The sequence below is a fragment of the Primulina eburnea genome, chromosome 6 (assembly GCF_022965805.1).
Source record: "Primulina eburnea isolate SZY01 chromosome 6, ASM2296580v1, whole genome shotgun sequence".
Taxonomy (NCBI): Eukaryota; Viridiplantae; Streptophyta; class Magnoliopsida; order Lamiales; family Gesneriaceae; genus Primulina; species Primulina eburnea.
This window is the reverse complement of record NC_133106.1, coordinates 38918121-38932635: the sequence shown is the minus strand read 5'-3', so window position 1 is coordinate 38932635 and position 14515 is coordinate 38918121. Positions and strand designations below refer to the sequence as shown.

Below are 14515 nucleotides of genomic sequence, written 5' to 3'. Positions count from 1 at the left end.
TCACTTATAACAATTTCAAATATCATTGGATTTTTTGAGGAGGAAAAAAACTCTGTGAGATGCTTTTAAGAATTAATTTATTTTTGTGAAAATATTTCAAAAAAAAAAATTTTGTTAGATGTCACAAAAAAATAATTTTTTTAAAACCGTAAAAATAACATGTGATAACATTTATCACTGACAAAAAGTAAGTCTACTGAAAACACAACAAAATACACAAATCCAACATGATCGACATTAACATATTTTCATCATTTCAACTGAAATTGAAACGTCATAATGATATAATAATTAACACGATTCGTTTCTCATGCAAAATATACAGAGTAAAGTAAAGTAAAGAATGTGAGATAAAACGAAAGAAAACGATTATTGTTAATAAGGATGCACGTTTTTACTCAACCCACTATTGACATTAGTGAAGAAACCCATCAACTCCGGTCGATAAGGTAGATACGAACGCCGCTTCTCTCCATCTTTAGCCTTATTCCTCAAATACACTTCATGAGCTGACAACGATGCCGTTTTGCCCTTCTTCACCTTACTTGCTGACACCTTTTTCTCCAGCTTCTCACTCGGCGCGTGGGAATTCTCGTTCAAGAACACAAAAGCGTCCCTTCCATCGCTATTACTCCTGCGCAAAAAATCTTTGAACCGCCATATTTTCGAAAACCCTGTTGAGTTGCTCTTCTTGCAGACCCCCGGCGAAACCTCCACCGCCTTCCTGTCTGGCCTACCGACTGTGGCGTCGTCACCGGCGTTTGCTGATGTCAACTCGACGCTATCCTTTGTTTCCACGAAAAACTTCTTCACGGGAGGCTTCATAGGCAAGGGTTGGTGCAAGGCGTACGATTCATCGAAATCCCGGTCGAATAATGGGAAGATCGGCTTGATCTGGCCGTTGATGAACGCATCCTCCGCCGCTATTGGTAACGCATCAGCTCCTCCACATGTGAAGGAAAACTCTTCATTTTCTGTAGTTTCTTTTTCTACTTCCTCTTGGTGAAATTCTTGTGCAGTACTATTGGTGAAATTCAGCTGCTTGTAGAAATCTTGGGTTAATTTGGCTTCCGAATCTGAAATTTGATCAAAGCTTCCCTGCCTTTCTGAATTTTTCTTTGGCCCCATATTTTTTTTTGGGATGATGAAGCTTAGTTTTCAGCACACGGTGAGTTGGAGAGATATGGATGGAATGATCTTTGTATCACATTATTTATAATAATGATCATGATGATATTATAGGCGTGTTTGGCTGGTTGATGCCTCGGGTAATAAATTAAGTTTACCTTAATTGAGAATTTGTGAATTAGTTATTATGAGTCAAACATTGAACGTATTTGAGAAAATTCAATTCAAATATTCAATAGGAAACACGTGTAAAAGTTTTTTACCACTACTTTAACTTTATTTGGGGAAGAAGAAAAAATGAGATGAGAAAGTGCGTGGAAATTACTGTGGCCAAGAAAGATGAACAGAGAAAAAAAAAAGATTATTAGTTGTATAGAAACTTTGACCTTTCAAGTTTCGGAAAAAATAATGTGTAGCGTGTATTGTTGCCCATGAGCGAGAAACTCTATATAATTTATTGTAATAAAAAACTTTTGATTATTATATTATCTTATATTAATAATAATAAAAACAACAAAAAATTATACTATATTTTCATAATCTCGTCAATATAATACAGACAGTTATATTATATCTTCATGCTCTGCACCAATATCACTTTATTTTTTGGGTTGCAAATCTTCCAACTATACTACACTAGTTGGGGGTAAAATGGTCAACTTGGATTCATGCTTTTTTTTAATCTTAAATGGGAGCTTTGCTTCTTTTGCCGTGGAAAATTCATTTGAAAATTATTATAAATTGTATTTGGCATGCAGCCACCACCATGATTTTAATTTAAATTGCTGCCTAAAATTGAAGGTGTGTAAATACAAAAAATCGTGTTCATTCTTATTCAATATATAAAATAACTCCCGACCCATATATATCTATTCTTTGGTGGGCAACACGTGTTACAGACATTATATAAAATCAAAATATTTTAAATCCTAATGTTTAGAGGGCCACGTATTGTTCGTAGTCGATGCTTTCTGGTAAAATATTTGGTGCGAATCCACAATTGATATTTTCTCCTTGTTCCAAATCAACTATTATTTATATACTAAAATCCATGTAAATCAATAGAAATATGAAGTTTAGATAAGTGCATGATTCAAACATTTTGTCTGTGTTAAAGACTTGGATCTTAACATGGTACAATCATTCATTTCTTGTAAACTCAAGTTTTGAGATGTCCATTCATAGTCGTGAGAAGTTGAGTTATTGAATGATACTCACGGGAAATTTAGGGTCCGATCCACGCAAGCGTCACTAATTCAGACGTGGGCTTTGAAACTACCCTGAGCCTGGAATCACAAATAAGATCGTTAGGAGGGGGCCAGGAGGGTGTCCTGGCGTAGCCCCTCCGACGCTCAAGTCAGTGACTGAGGATATATGGGGGGAGCAGCTAAGGGTGCTGCTGAAAACAATATACTGAATGAAAAATTATACGCTCAAACCTGGTATTTATAGGAGAATACATGGGCTTGACATGGGCCCTTCACCTGTGGGCTACCTTTGGGCCTTAGATATGGGCCGAGGGTTTGGGCCAGATCTTGATGGTCTCATCCATGGGGTATCACCAGTCTCCCCCTCCCGAGTCGAACTGAATTGTAGGTTCAAAGTTCGATTAATTGTGTTGTCCTTGGTTTATCGGCGATGAGGACGGACCGTGCCAGATAATTTTGTTTGTCGTTAACGAACGGTGTTCACCGCTATTACGGGGATCGACCTGCCCGGTCAGGTCGCGGGGATCGACCTGCCCGGTCAGGTCGTGGGGGTGTGGGGGCAACGCCCCCATAAATTTTTTTCAGAAATCCCACAATCACTCGCAAGAGAAATCACACAAATCGAATCGTAATCTTCTCCTGGATGGGAGGAAATCAAATCAGAATCCTGCCTTGAAAAGAAAGATTCGGGCTCCCCCTATAAATATAGACTCCTTCCCCATCTCATTCTCACTTCTCCCTCTGAATTACCCCTACGATACATTCTATAATCCTCCTTCGTTTACACCTCATCCCTCCCACAACCGACCACCACCTCGCCGAGCGTCGCCTACGCCCTACCCCCCGCGCACGCTCGCCCCTGCACTAACGCTCGCCGCTCGCCCGTTCGCCCCTGCCACTCACGCTCGCCCTTTTGCCAGCACCTCGCCCAGCACGCAGCCACCTCCCTCACTGCACAAGCTCGCCCGTGCCAGCGCGCCCCGCAGCCTAGCGCCACGCTCGCCCCAGCCGCGCGCTCGCCCAGTGCCACAGCCACGCTCGCCCTGCCCTAGCCGAGCGCCCTGCCCCACGCGCAGCTCGCCCCTCGCGCGCTCGCCCAGTGCCGCAGCCACGCTCGCCGCTCGCCCACGCTCGCCCTGCCCTAGCCGAGCGCCCTGCCCCACGCGCAGCTCGCCCCTCGCGCGCTCGCCCAGTGCCGCAGCTACGCTCGCCGCTCGCCCTGCTTGCACGCTCGCCCGAGCCCGCCTGCACGCTCGCCCGAGCTCGCCCCTCCCTGCTTGCACGCTCGCCCGAGCGCCCCTGCACGCTCGTCCAGACGCCAGCGCCTCGCCTGCACGCTCACCCGAGCGCCCCGCTTGCACACTCGCCCGATTGCCTCGCACGAGCGTGCACCGTACTTGCTCACCTCCGGCTCATCCTTGCGACTTTTCGAGTATTCTGTCACGCCTCTCCCGGGTCAGTTCTCCCCTTTACCTGTTTAATTATCCTTAGCACCTATGTCTTCTTCAGATTCCGATTCCGAGTCTAGTTCTTCGAGTGGTTCTGAGAGGTTTAGCGAGTCTAGCGAGTCCAGCAGGTTTAGCAAGTCCAGCGAGTCTAGCCAGGGTAAGATTTCCCTAGCCGATCCTGATTTTACCATTGATCCTCCTGAGGAGGAAGTCACCACTCATAGTCGTCCGGGTAAGGAAGTTCGTCACGTGACCCAACAGATGAACATATCTAACGCAGACAACTTGTGGTATGGTCATCTGTCATCCCACATCCCTTCCGGTAGCGAACCAAAACTTAGAACTTTATGGCACATTCCTTCCTCCCACCAGATTATCATTCCTAGCCCAGAGGACCGGCCCTATCTAGCCCCTAAGGGTTATTATACCTTCTTTCAGCATCACTTTGATGCAGGTCTCCGTTTCCCTTTGTGCGATTTCTTCCAAGAATTAAGCAAGTACTACAAGGTGCATTTAGGTTTACTCACGCCCAATGCTTTCCGTTTAATAAGTTGCTTCGCCGTGTTATTCAGGGCCTTAGATCTCCCTTTAAATTGCACCACCTTCTCTTACTTCTTAGTTCTGTCCAGATCAAAAGATGGACCTTTTTATGTAACCTCCCGGTCTAGCCACAAACTTTTCGATGGGGCTCCCAGTCATGTGAAGGACTGGAAAAAATACTTTTTCTTCGTACAGCCACCCGAGGAATTGACTTGCTCTACCGATTGGTGCCCTTCTTTCACTAAACCAAAATTTTCCAAGATTTATAAGAAAGATACAGAGTATCTGAAGATAATGAGGGTACTAGGAGATCGATGCTTTAACATTCCCAAACTTCTATCTGAAGATCTTCTGTGTCACGCCGGGATAAGTCCCGCGGAAATTAAGCTAAAGGAGAATGCTGGTAGATACTCTCATTTTTTCATACTTCTTGTTTTTTATTTTGTTTATTATGTTACTTGATAAAATTCTTATTCGGTTCCTTGTCTCTGCTTGCAGGTATTAGAGTCATGAACGCTCTATTTCTCCGTGAGCTTTCCAAGAAGAAGGCCGAGGGTTCCTCATCAGCACCCCAGAAGTCACTTATTCCGGCAGTCACGATGGGCACAAAGGGAGACTGTTCTGCTACTGAGAAAAAGAAAACAGATTCTTGCTCTACTACTGCGAAGAGGCCTGCTAGCTCCCCTACTGCCGCGAAGAAGAAGAAGACAGGCTCCTCCTCCTCTGCCCCAAAGCGAGCCTCCTCTCCCCCTCCCCGTGCCAAGTCTCCTCGTCCGTCTGGCAAGCAAAATGCATCCACTGATCCTAGCCCGCCAGTCCCGCATTCTGGTAAGCGCAAGATTTCTGAGATCTCAGTCGTGTCGGTCTCTTCTCCAGAAGGGTCAGGGTCGGATGAGGAGCTTCCCCCTGCATCAGGGGTACATCCTCTATACACACCAGATACAGCCATTGTGGGGCGGGGTCCTACTCAGCTGGCTCAAAAGATAATGTATCAGCTTCCTTCCGAAGCGGATGCGGCGTTCATTAATTCACTGGGGTGGTCTGACCTTACTCGTCGGACATGCAGCAGCATCACTGAGGTATATTTCTCTTTATACTCTCTAGATTAATGTCCAATACATGTATGATTTCCTTGTCATCTTTTCACTCTTGTCTATTTACCCAGGGCATGATGTACATAGGGGAGTTGGTGGAGCGTGCCAACACCACTCGATCTACTGCCTGCCAAGACTTGCGCGAGGGCATGGCTCTTCGTGAACAGCTTCAAGCTACTATTGATGAGATGAAAGCGTCACATGCTAAGGAGCTTTCGGAGTGCCAAGCTCGAGGTGACGAGTTTCTGAAGGAAAAACAAGAGCTTCTGAAAGAGAAACACGAGCTCCAGCGACTGACAGAAGACCAAGCTAAAGACATCCAGAAGTTAAAGACAGATTTAAAAGATTCACAAGCTGAGCTCGAAGATGCCAAGGTGCGACACGCTGCAGAAGTTTCCTCCTTCAAAGAGGAATTTCTCAAATCCGAAGAATTTGTCGAGATCTGTGGCCCGAAAGCTTTTCACTACCTGGGGGTGGGCTTCGAGGGTGCAGTCGGCCTTTTCCATGCTCAGGGCTATCCTCCGCCAGGCGCCCCTACTGACTTTATCGACTTCGAGAGCTTCATATCGAGTCTCCCCCCCGATTCCTAGATTGAGATCCTTTATTTATGTTATTTTCTGCATTGTTTTATTTTCCATAGGATTATGCGACTTTTGGGACGTTTACATTTGGCTATTTCCTTTTGCGCACTTTTGACATGTATGAACTCGCTTTATGCAACATTGAGTATTTTGCATTCGTATTTATGGTTTCTTCCGAGTTTATATACGATATTATTAACCCGCTAGGGCAAATAAAATCTCCACCCTCTAACTCATCTGCTAAGTGACATCCCAACAGGAAAATAAAATTTTAACTCCTCTGCTAGGTGACACCTTAGCAGGAAAATAAAATTTTAACGTCACCACACTCTAACTCCTCTGCTAGGTGACACCTGAGCAGGAAAATAAAATTTTAACGTCACCACACTCTAACTCCTCTGCTAGGTGACACCTGAGCAGGAAAATAAAATCAACACACTCTAACTCCTCCGCCAGGTGACACCTTAGCAGGAAAATAAAAACCAACACCCTCACCCTCTAACTCCTCTACTAGGCGATGCCTTAGGAGGAAAATAAAAATCTACACCCTCACTCTCTAACTCCTCTACTAGGCGATGCCTTAGTAGGAAAATAAAATTTTAACGTCACCACACTCTAACTCCTCTGCTAGGTGACACCTGAGCAGGAAAATAAAATCAACACACTCTAACTCCTCCGCCAGGTGACACCTTAGCAGGAAAATAAAAACCAACACCCTCACCCTCTAACTCCTCTACTAGGCGATGCCTTAGGAGGAAAATAAAAATCCACACCCTCACTCTCTAACTCCTCTGCTAGGTGACACCTTAGCAGGAAAATAAAAATCAACACCCTCACCCTCTAACTCCTCTACTAGGCGATGCCTTAGGAGGAAAATAAAAATCCACACCCTCACTCTCTAACTCCTCTGCTAGGTGACACCTTAGCAGGAAAATAAAAATCCACACCCTCACCCTCTAACTCCTCTACTAGGCGATGCCTTAGTAGGAAAATAAAAATCCACACCCTCACCCTCTAACTCCTCTGCTAGGTGACACCTTAGCAGGAAAATAAAAATCAACACCCTCACCCTCTAACTCCTCTACTAGGCGATGCCTTAGTAGGAAAATAAAAATTATTCACGCTGCTCCTCTACTAGGCGATGCCTTAGTAGGAAAATAGAATTATTTTATCACTCTCATAATATAACAACCTTCATGAACTAAAGGGAAGAACTTGATTTTATTGAATCCCAATAGATTACATAGGAAAATTTAGGAAATAAAATACATCAATGACAGAATCAAGAATAATATTTTCTGAGGTGATAAGCATTCCAAGGCCTCTTCAAAGCTTTGCCTTGCGTATTCTCTAAGTAATAGGCTCCAGAGCTCAGTCTCTCGACCACCTTGAAGGGACCCTCCCACTTTGGGTCCAGTTTTCCCCTCTTTTCTTCTTGCACCTTCCTTAGGACCAAGTCACCCACTTGAAAGTTTCTCTGCACGACTCTCCGATTATAAGACTGTGCAATGCGGTTCTTATAAGCTTCCAGTTGAATGCTGGCAGATTCTCTCTTTCCCTCCAACAGATCAAGGTCAGTAGCGCGTCTCGCACCATTGTCCTCGTCATAAAACATCACCCTTGCCGATTCCAACCCGATCTCAGCCGGGAGCACTGCTTCAGTACCATAAACCAAACCGAAAGGAGTTTCTTTGGTTCCTTCTCTCGGAGTGGTTCGGTATGCCCATAAGACACTTGGTAGCTCATCCACCCAATTGCCTTTAGCTTTGCCCAGTCGAACTTTCAGACCCTGTACCAGCGTCCGATTAGTCACCTCCACCTGGCCATTACTCTGCGGGTAAGCTACAGAGGTAAAGACTTGTTGGATCTTCATCTCCTTACACCAAGCTTCGATTTTGGCCCCTTGGAACTGTCTCCCATTATCGGATATCAGCCTCCTAGGTACCCCGTACCTGCATACTATACTCTTCCACAAGAATTTCAAGACGTCGTTCTCAGTGATTCTAGCCAAAGGCTCTGCTTCCACCCACTTTGAAAAATAATCAACTGCTACCAGTAGGAATTTTTTCTGAGCCGGAGCTATAGGAAATGGTCCCACGATATCCATTCCCCACTGGTCAAAGGGACAGGCGGCCGTGACAGCCTTCATCATCGCGGCCGGTCGGTGACTCAACCGCGCATGACGTTGACAACTATCACAAGACATTACCAACTCTTGAGCATCATGCAGCACTGAGGGCCAAGAATAACCGGCGAGGAGCACCTTCCTTGCCAATGCATAAGCTCCCAAATGATTTCCACAACACCCCTCGTGAACTTCTCGAAGCACATAATCAGCCTCTTGGTAACTCAAACACCGAAGAAGCGGTCCTGCAAAAGACGTTCTAAACAACACGTCCCCCACCATTACATAGCGTGCACATTTTGTCTTCAACTTACGAGCCTCTCTGGGGTCAGCAGGAAGTTTTCCCTCTTTCAGGTAATCAATTATGCCAGTCCTCCAATCCTCTTCTTCTTGCTCAACTGCAGGTGAACTCGTGTGAGGTGCGAATTCGATTTGAAATACCACATCTCTATTCTTCCAACTTCCCATTGTTCCAGCCATTTTGGCTAGAGCGTCCGCCTTTTCATTTTCTTTCCTGGGGATCTGTTCAAATGTAATCTCCGTGAATTTCTCTCTAACTCTGTCTACTTCTCGAGCATACTCAATAAGTTTCTCATCTTTCACATCATACATCCCCTTCATCTGTTGTGCTACCAACTGCGAGTCAGAAAAAATAAGTACTCGGGTAGCTCCCACATTTCTGGCTGCTCGAAGTCCGGCCAGCACAGCCTCATACTCTGCCTCATTATTGGAGGCTCGAAAGTCCAACCTTACAGCCAACTTCACTTCCTCCCCAGCTGGTGAAATTAGTACTACTCCCACTCCACTTCCATCCTTCGACGATGAACCATCCACATACACCTTCCAAGGGTCTTCATTCTCTTGATGAACAGTCTCAGCCAGAAAATCGGCTAAGGCCTGTGCTTTAATAGCTGTTCTCGGCTCATACTGAATGTCATATTCTCCCAATTCCGTAGTCCACTTAACCAAGCGGCCGGATATATCAGAATGAGTGAGGATTCTACCCAATGGACTGTTGGTGAGCACCACAATCGGATGAGATAAGAAGTAAGGCCTCAAGCGTCGGGCTGTCATTACCAAAGCCAAAGCCAATTTTTCCAACCCGGAGTATCGGATCTCTGCCCCTTTGAGTGCATGCGAAACATAGTACACCGGCTGCTGAACTGATCCATCCAGCTTAACAAGGACTGAACTCACAGCCCCTTCAGTGGCAGATAAATATACCCATAAAGGCTCACCCGTTGCCGGTTTGGCTAGGACGGGAAGCCCGGCCAGGTACTCCTTCAATTCTGTGAAAGCCTTCTCACAATCCGGCCCCCATTCAAATTTTTTTGCTTTTCGCAAGGTCCGGAAGAAAGGTAAGCTCCTGTGGGCGGACCTCGAGATAAAACGTGCCAGCGCAGCAATCCTCCCTGTCAACTGCTGAACATCTTTGGGCCCCCGAGGGGAGACCATACCCTGGATGGCTTGAACTTTCTCGGGGTTAGCCTCAATCCCCCTCTCTGTCACCATATAGCCCAGAAACTTCCCACTCTTCACCCCAAATATACACTTTTGAGGGTTCAGCTTCAGCCCATAGGACCTGAGGGTGGAAAATGTCTCCACTAAGTCAGGTATGAGCAGGGTCGAATCCTTAGACTTTACCATGATGTCATCCACATACACTTCCACATTCCTCCCCACCTGCTTAGAAAAGACTTTATCCATCAACCGCTGATACGTGGCTCCGGCATTTTTGAGTCCGAAGGGCATGACCACGTAACAGAAAGTTCCTTCCGAGGTGATGAAACTTACTTTATCTTGATCCTCCACTGCCAAGGGGATTTGATGGTACCCCTGATAAGCGTCCAGCATGCACAAATACTGATGTCCAGCTGTGGAGTCCACCAACTGATCTATCCGCGGCAAAGGATAACAATCTTTAGGACATGCCTTGTTGAGATCTCTGAAGTCCACACACATCCTCCATTTTCCTGAACTTTTCGGAACAAGAACGACATTCGAGAGCCAAGTAGGAAATTGTACCTCTCGAATGTGCCCGGCACTGAGCAACTCTCCCACCTCCTTTTTTATAACTATATCTTTCTCGGGCCCGAAGTGTCTTTTCTTCTGTTTCACGGGACGGGAATTCGGTAAGATGTTTAACCGATGTTCTGCTACCTCTGGACTCGTCCCTGTGAGCTCTTGGGCAGACCAAGCGAACCTGTTGAGATTAGCTTGTAAACAAGTAATAAGTTTTTCCCTTACCTCTGGGTCAAGGTCAGGGGCTACTCTTAGAGTTTTCTGGTCAGGCCCCAATGTCACGATCTCCGGCTTCTCATCCATCACCTCATGAACCTCCCTCTTTACCACGGGCAACCCGCTTCGTCCCCTTCTAATCATATTGACCTCCACACGTGCCCTCTTCCCCTCTTCTTTCACTATCCCCTCATAACATCGACGAGCGACTTTCTGGTCCCCACATAAGACTCCCACCTCCCTCCCGACAGGAAACTTCAACTTCTGATGATAGGTGGACGCTACAGCTCTGAAATCCTTGAGGGCTGGTCGCCCCAGAATTCCATTGTAAGCGGATGGGGTGTCCACCACAGTAAAGGTTGTCATCTTCGTTACCCGCCGAGGCTCATGTCCCAAAGATAGAGGAAGGACAATTTGACCGAGCGGCGGGATGGCATGTCCTGCAAATCCATATAGAGGAGTGGAGATCGGCTCGAACTCAAATCCCTCCACCTTCATCTGATCCATGGTGCTCTTGAACAGGATATTAACAGAGCTTCCATTATCAATAAAAATTCGTGCCACATCGTAATTGGCAACGGTGGCTGTCACCACCAAGGCATCGTTATGGGGAGCCACAACGCCTCGGAGGTCATCCGGTCCAAAACTGATGACAGGATCCTGGGGTAAGTTCGCACTCCTCGATATTTCAAAATTCTCCAACCTCCTCCCATGGGCCTTCCGCGCTCGCCCGGAATCCCCATCAGTAGCACCCCCCGAGATCATATGAATCATCCCTCTTGTGGGGTGGTTATCTCCATCTGCTCTCCTCCTCGCTTCGACAGGTTCCCGAGGAGCATCCTGACCCCGCCCTTCTCTTCTCGGCTCTTCGATCCTCTGATGTATCCATGGAGGGCCTCGACCCCGCCTAGAAGATGGGCGAGATCTCAGTTCACTCCTGGACGAGGATCCTTCTTGTCTACCCTGCGACGGAGGTCGAGCATTGCTCTCAACCCTCTGCGACTTCTCCCCCCTCTCCCCTGACTCCCTCACTTCCATCACCTTATCCCGACTCCTATTCAGAGGAACATGTGATGAGAATTGTCCTCTACCTTTGGTTCTGTCCTCATCTCTTTCCCCTGCACCCCTCTTCTTTCCACCTCTCTCGGCTCCCTCCACCCTACTTCCTCCGGGCCGGTTTTCCATCCTCCTGTATCGTTGAGCATCCTCCAAGTTTACGTATTTCTCCGCCCGAGCTAACAAGTCATCATAGCTCGACGGAGGCTTCTTGACCAGCGATTTGAAGAATTCTCCCCCCCTCAGCCCTTGGGTAAAGGCGCTTATCATGATGTCCGGGGTAGCCGCTGGTATTTCTAGTGCTGCAGTGTTGAAGCGCTGGACAAAGTCCCGCAATGTTTCAGCCTCTTGTTGTTTCATCACAAATAGACTCAAATAGTTCTTTTGATGCCTCTTGCTGCTGGCAAATCGGTGCAAGAAGGCTGCAGAGAAATCCTCGAACGACTGTATGGAGTTGGGCTGCAGGGTATTAAACCATTGCTGGGCTGACCTCACCAACGTGCCCAGAAACACCCTGCACCTGACTCCGTCCGAATATTGGTGCAACAGAGCCGCATTCTCAAATCTCCCCAAGTGTTCCTCAGGGTCTGTATGTCCGTCATACTCTCCAACGTTTGATTGTCGGAAATTCGGAGGGAGCCCTTCCTCCAAGATGGCTAGTGAAAAAGGGCTTCCTCTCTTGGGTACCGGCGCCCTGCTTCCCACCTGCTCCCTCAATCTCTGTATCTCCTTCCACATCTCCCCCATCTCACTAATTTCTCCACTCTGAGGTGGTTGCGTCTCTTCAACCCTGCTCTGGTGGACTTCAACATTTTCCTCACGCTCCTGACGATGGGCCCGTTCCCCAGCACTCATAGACTCTTGGTTCCTCCTCATGGCCTCATCTACTGTACGGGCGATGAATTGGCCCAACTGTTCCAAGGTCAAGTTTCCCACGTTCTCATTAGGACGGGTTTGCTCAACCCTCGTCTCGTGACGGGGCTGCTCAGTTCTTGTCTCTTGACGAGGTTGTTCCTGCCTCGCCTCAACATGAGACGGTTCGGGTCCCCTCTGAGGACGCGATGACGCTGAGTTAACTCTTCTGCTTCCTCTCCTGCCTACCATCTCTACGTCTCAACTCAGATTGTTCCCACAGACGGCGCCAAGTGATACTCACGGGAAATTTAGGGTCCGATCCACGCAAGCGTCACTAATTCAGACGTGGGCTTTGAAACTACCCTGAGCCTGGAATCACAAATAAGATCGTTAGGAGGGGGCCAGGAGGGTGTCCTGGCGTAGCCCCTCCGACGCTCAAGTCAGTGACTGAGGATATATGGGGGGAGCAGCTAAGGGTGCTGCTGAAAACAATATACTGAATGAAAAATTATACGCTCAAACCTGGTATTTATAGGAGAATACATGGGCTTGACATGGGCCCTTCACCTGTGGGCTACCTTTGGGCCTTAGATATGGGCCGAGGGTTTGGGCCAGATCTTGATGGTCTCATCCATGGGGTATCATTGAAAATTTTATATATGGATTTGGACAATTCTCTTTGAACTAACTTTTGAGATCAAATTCAACATAAATCCATGATCTTAACAAAAACATTCAACGCACTACCACTTTTAAAAAATAAGTATAGTAACTATCAATCTATATAAGATAACAATATGTTAAAATATGAATTATAAGCTACATGTATATTATATGTATTTATATATATATATATATATATATATATATATATATATATATATATATATATATATATATATATATTTTTAGCTCGATTGAGTGATATCAATTCCGTTAAATAGTTTATTATTATTAATTAAACATAAAAAGACAAAAGTGATCTCTTACATTAATATTCTAAATTTGAAACGAGACCTGAAAAATTCTTTAATTATATAATATGAAGTCCCGACCGGTAATTATTATCAAATATAAAAAATGAGAAATGGCCGGGGTAGAATTTTCAACGATTTAGGCGTGGTCCGCTAATCCAAGCTCAATCGGATTTATTTGGTATATTAGAATGGGACAAAATGAAATTATAAAAAAAAATATCGCTGGACAACAAAAATTTAAAACTATTCGTTATCTATTAGACGGTTAAGTTAGTTTGGTAGTTAGTCTACCATCAGTTAGATAGTTACCGACAGTTAGATAGTTAAATGGTTGGAATTTGGTTAAATAGAAAGTAATCAATGTAAAGAATTCATTCTTTCAGAATCATTTTTCAGTAATTCAATGAGAAAGGCTTAATGCCCCAATGCTTGTTCTTCTTCCGTAATATGGTATCAGAGCTATTGCTTTCGCGTAGCAAAGGAGTCGATCGGAGTTGAAGCGGGAACACGTCGTTCTTATCGTTCTTAGGTAACAACTTTGATCATTTCTGCAGTTCATCTTAATTCAGCCGGGTCAATCATGGCACCTGCGAATGCTTCTGGTTCTTCAATTGGTCAGTCAGCCATTGAAGATCCCATGAGTCCTTATTTTCTACATCACGCAGACAATCCGGGGCTCGTATTGGTATCTCAAGCACTTACAGGAGAGAATTACATTTCTTGGAATAGAGCGATGAGGATAGCACTTTCTGTCAAGAACAAATTAGGTTTTGTTGATGGATCTATTGCTCGGCCTTCAGAAAATGAATTGACTCTCCTCAATTACTGGACTCGCAATAATAACATAGTCATGTCCTGGATTCTGAATTCGGTTTCGAAAGAAATTTCAGCAAGTATTCTCTTCGCTGATTCCGCAGCTGATATATGGGAAGATCTCAAAGAACGGTTTCAGCAAAGCAATGGACCAAGAGTTTTCCAATTAAGGCGTGAGCTGGTTAGTTTACGTCAAGAACAAGATTCTGTCAGCGTTTACTTCACCAAGCTCAAAGCTCTATGGGAAGAATTGACAAATTTTCGTCCCATGTGTCACTGTGGCCAGTGCAATTGCCAGGGAGTAAAGAAAATTGAAACGTACTATCAGACAGAATATACCATGGCATTTCTTATGGGTCTCAATGACTCAATGGCACAAATTCGCAGCCAAATTCTATTGATTGATCCACTTCCGCCTATCAATCGTGTTTTCTCTTTGATTGTACAAGAGG

At 45.6% G+C, this 14515-nt stretch overlaps 3 protein-coding genes across 3 annotated transcripts; 1 reads left to right on the top strand and 2 right to left on the bottom strand.

The window, feature by feature from the left end:
- Positions 1–228: 228 nt before the first annotated feature.
- LOC140833640 (uncharacterized) lies at positions 229–1215 on the bottom strand. The gene has a single exon (XM_073197969.1). The coding sequence runs from the start codon at positions 1126–1128 to the stop codon at positions 376–378; it is 753 nt and encodes a 250-aa protein (XP_073054070.1). The 5' UTR covers positions 1129–1215; the 3' UTR covers positions 229–375.
- Positions 1216–3780: 2565 nt separating this feature from the next.
- On the top strand, positions 3781–6228 carry LOC140833639 (uncharacterized). The gene is made up of 3 exons (XM_073197968.1): positions 3781–4727; positions 4823–5403; positions 5490–6228. The coding sequence occupies exons 1-3, from the start codon at positions 3833–3835 to the stop codon at positions 6006–6008; spliced, it is 1995 nt and encodes a 664-aa protein (XP_073054069.1). The 5' UTR covers positions 3781–3832; the 3' UTR covers positions 6009–6228.
- Positions 6229–7281: 1053 nt separating this feature from the next.
- Positions 7282–12522, bottom strand: LOC140835559 (uncharacterized). The gene has a single exon (XM_073201042.1). The coding sequence runs from the start codon at positions 12520–12522 to the stop codon at positions 7282–7284; it is 5241 nt and encodes a 1746-aa protein (XP_073057143.1).
- Between the last annotated feature and the right edge of the window lie 1993 nt (positions 12523–14515).

Bases quoted from the DNA above. Each gene is read 5' to 3' on its own strand.
- LOC140833640 (XM_073197969.1), bottom strand. From the start codon at position 1,128: ATGGGGCCAAAGAAAAATTCAGAAAGGCAGGGAAGCTTTGATCAAATT.
- LOC140833639 (XM_073197968.1), top strand. From the start codon at position 3,833: ATGTCTTCTTCAGATTCCGATTCCGAGTCTAGTTCTTCGAGTGGTTCT. The intron at 4,728-4,822 runs GTAGATACTCTC...CTCTGCTTGCAG, and splicing joins TAAGCTAAAGGAGAATGCTG to GTATTAGAGTCATGAACGCT. The intron at 5,404-5,489 runs GTATATTTCTCT...CTATTTACCCAG, and splicing joins CATGCAGCAGCATCACTGAG to GGCATGATGTACATAGGGGA.
- LOC140835559 (XM_073201042.1), bottom strand. From the start codon at position 12,522: ATGGTAGGCAGGAGAGGAAGCAGAAGAGTTAACTCAGCGTCATCGCGT.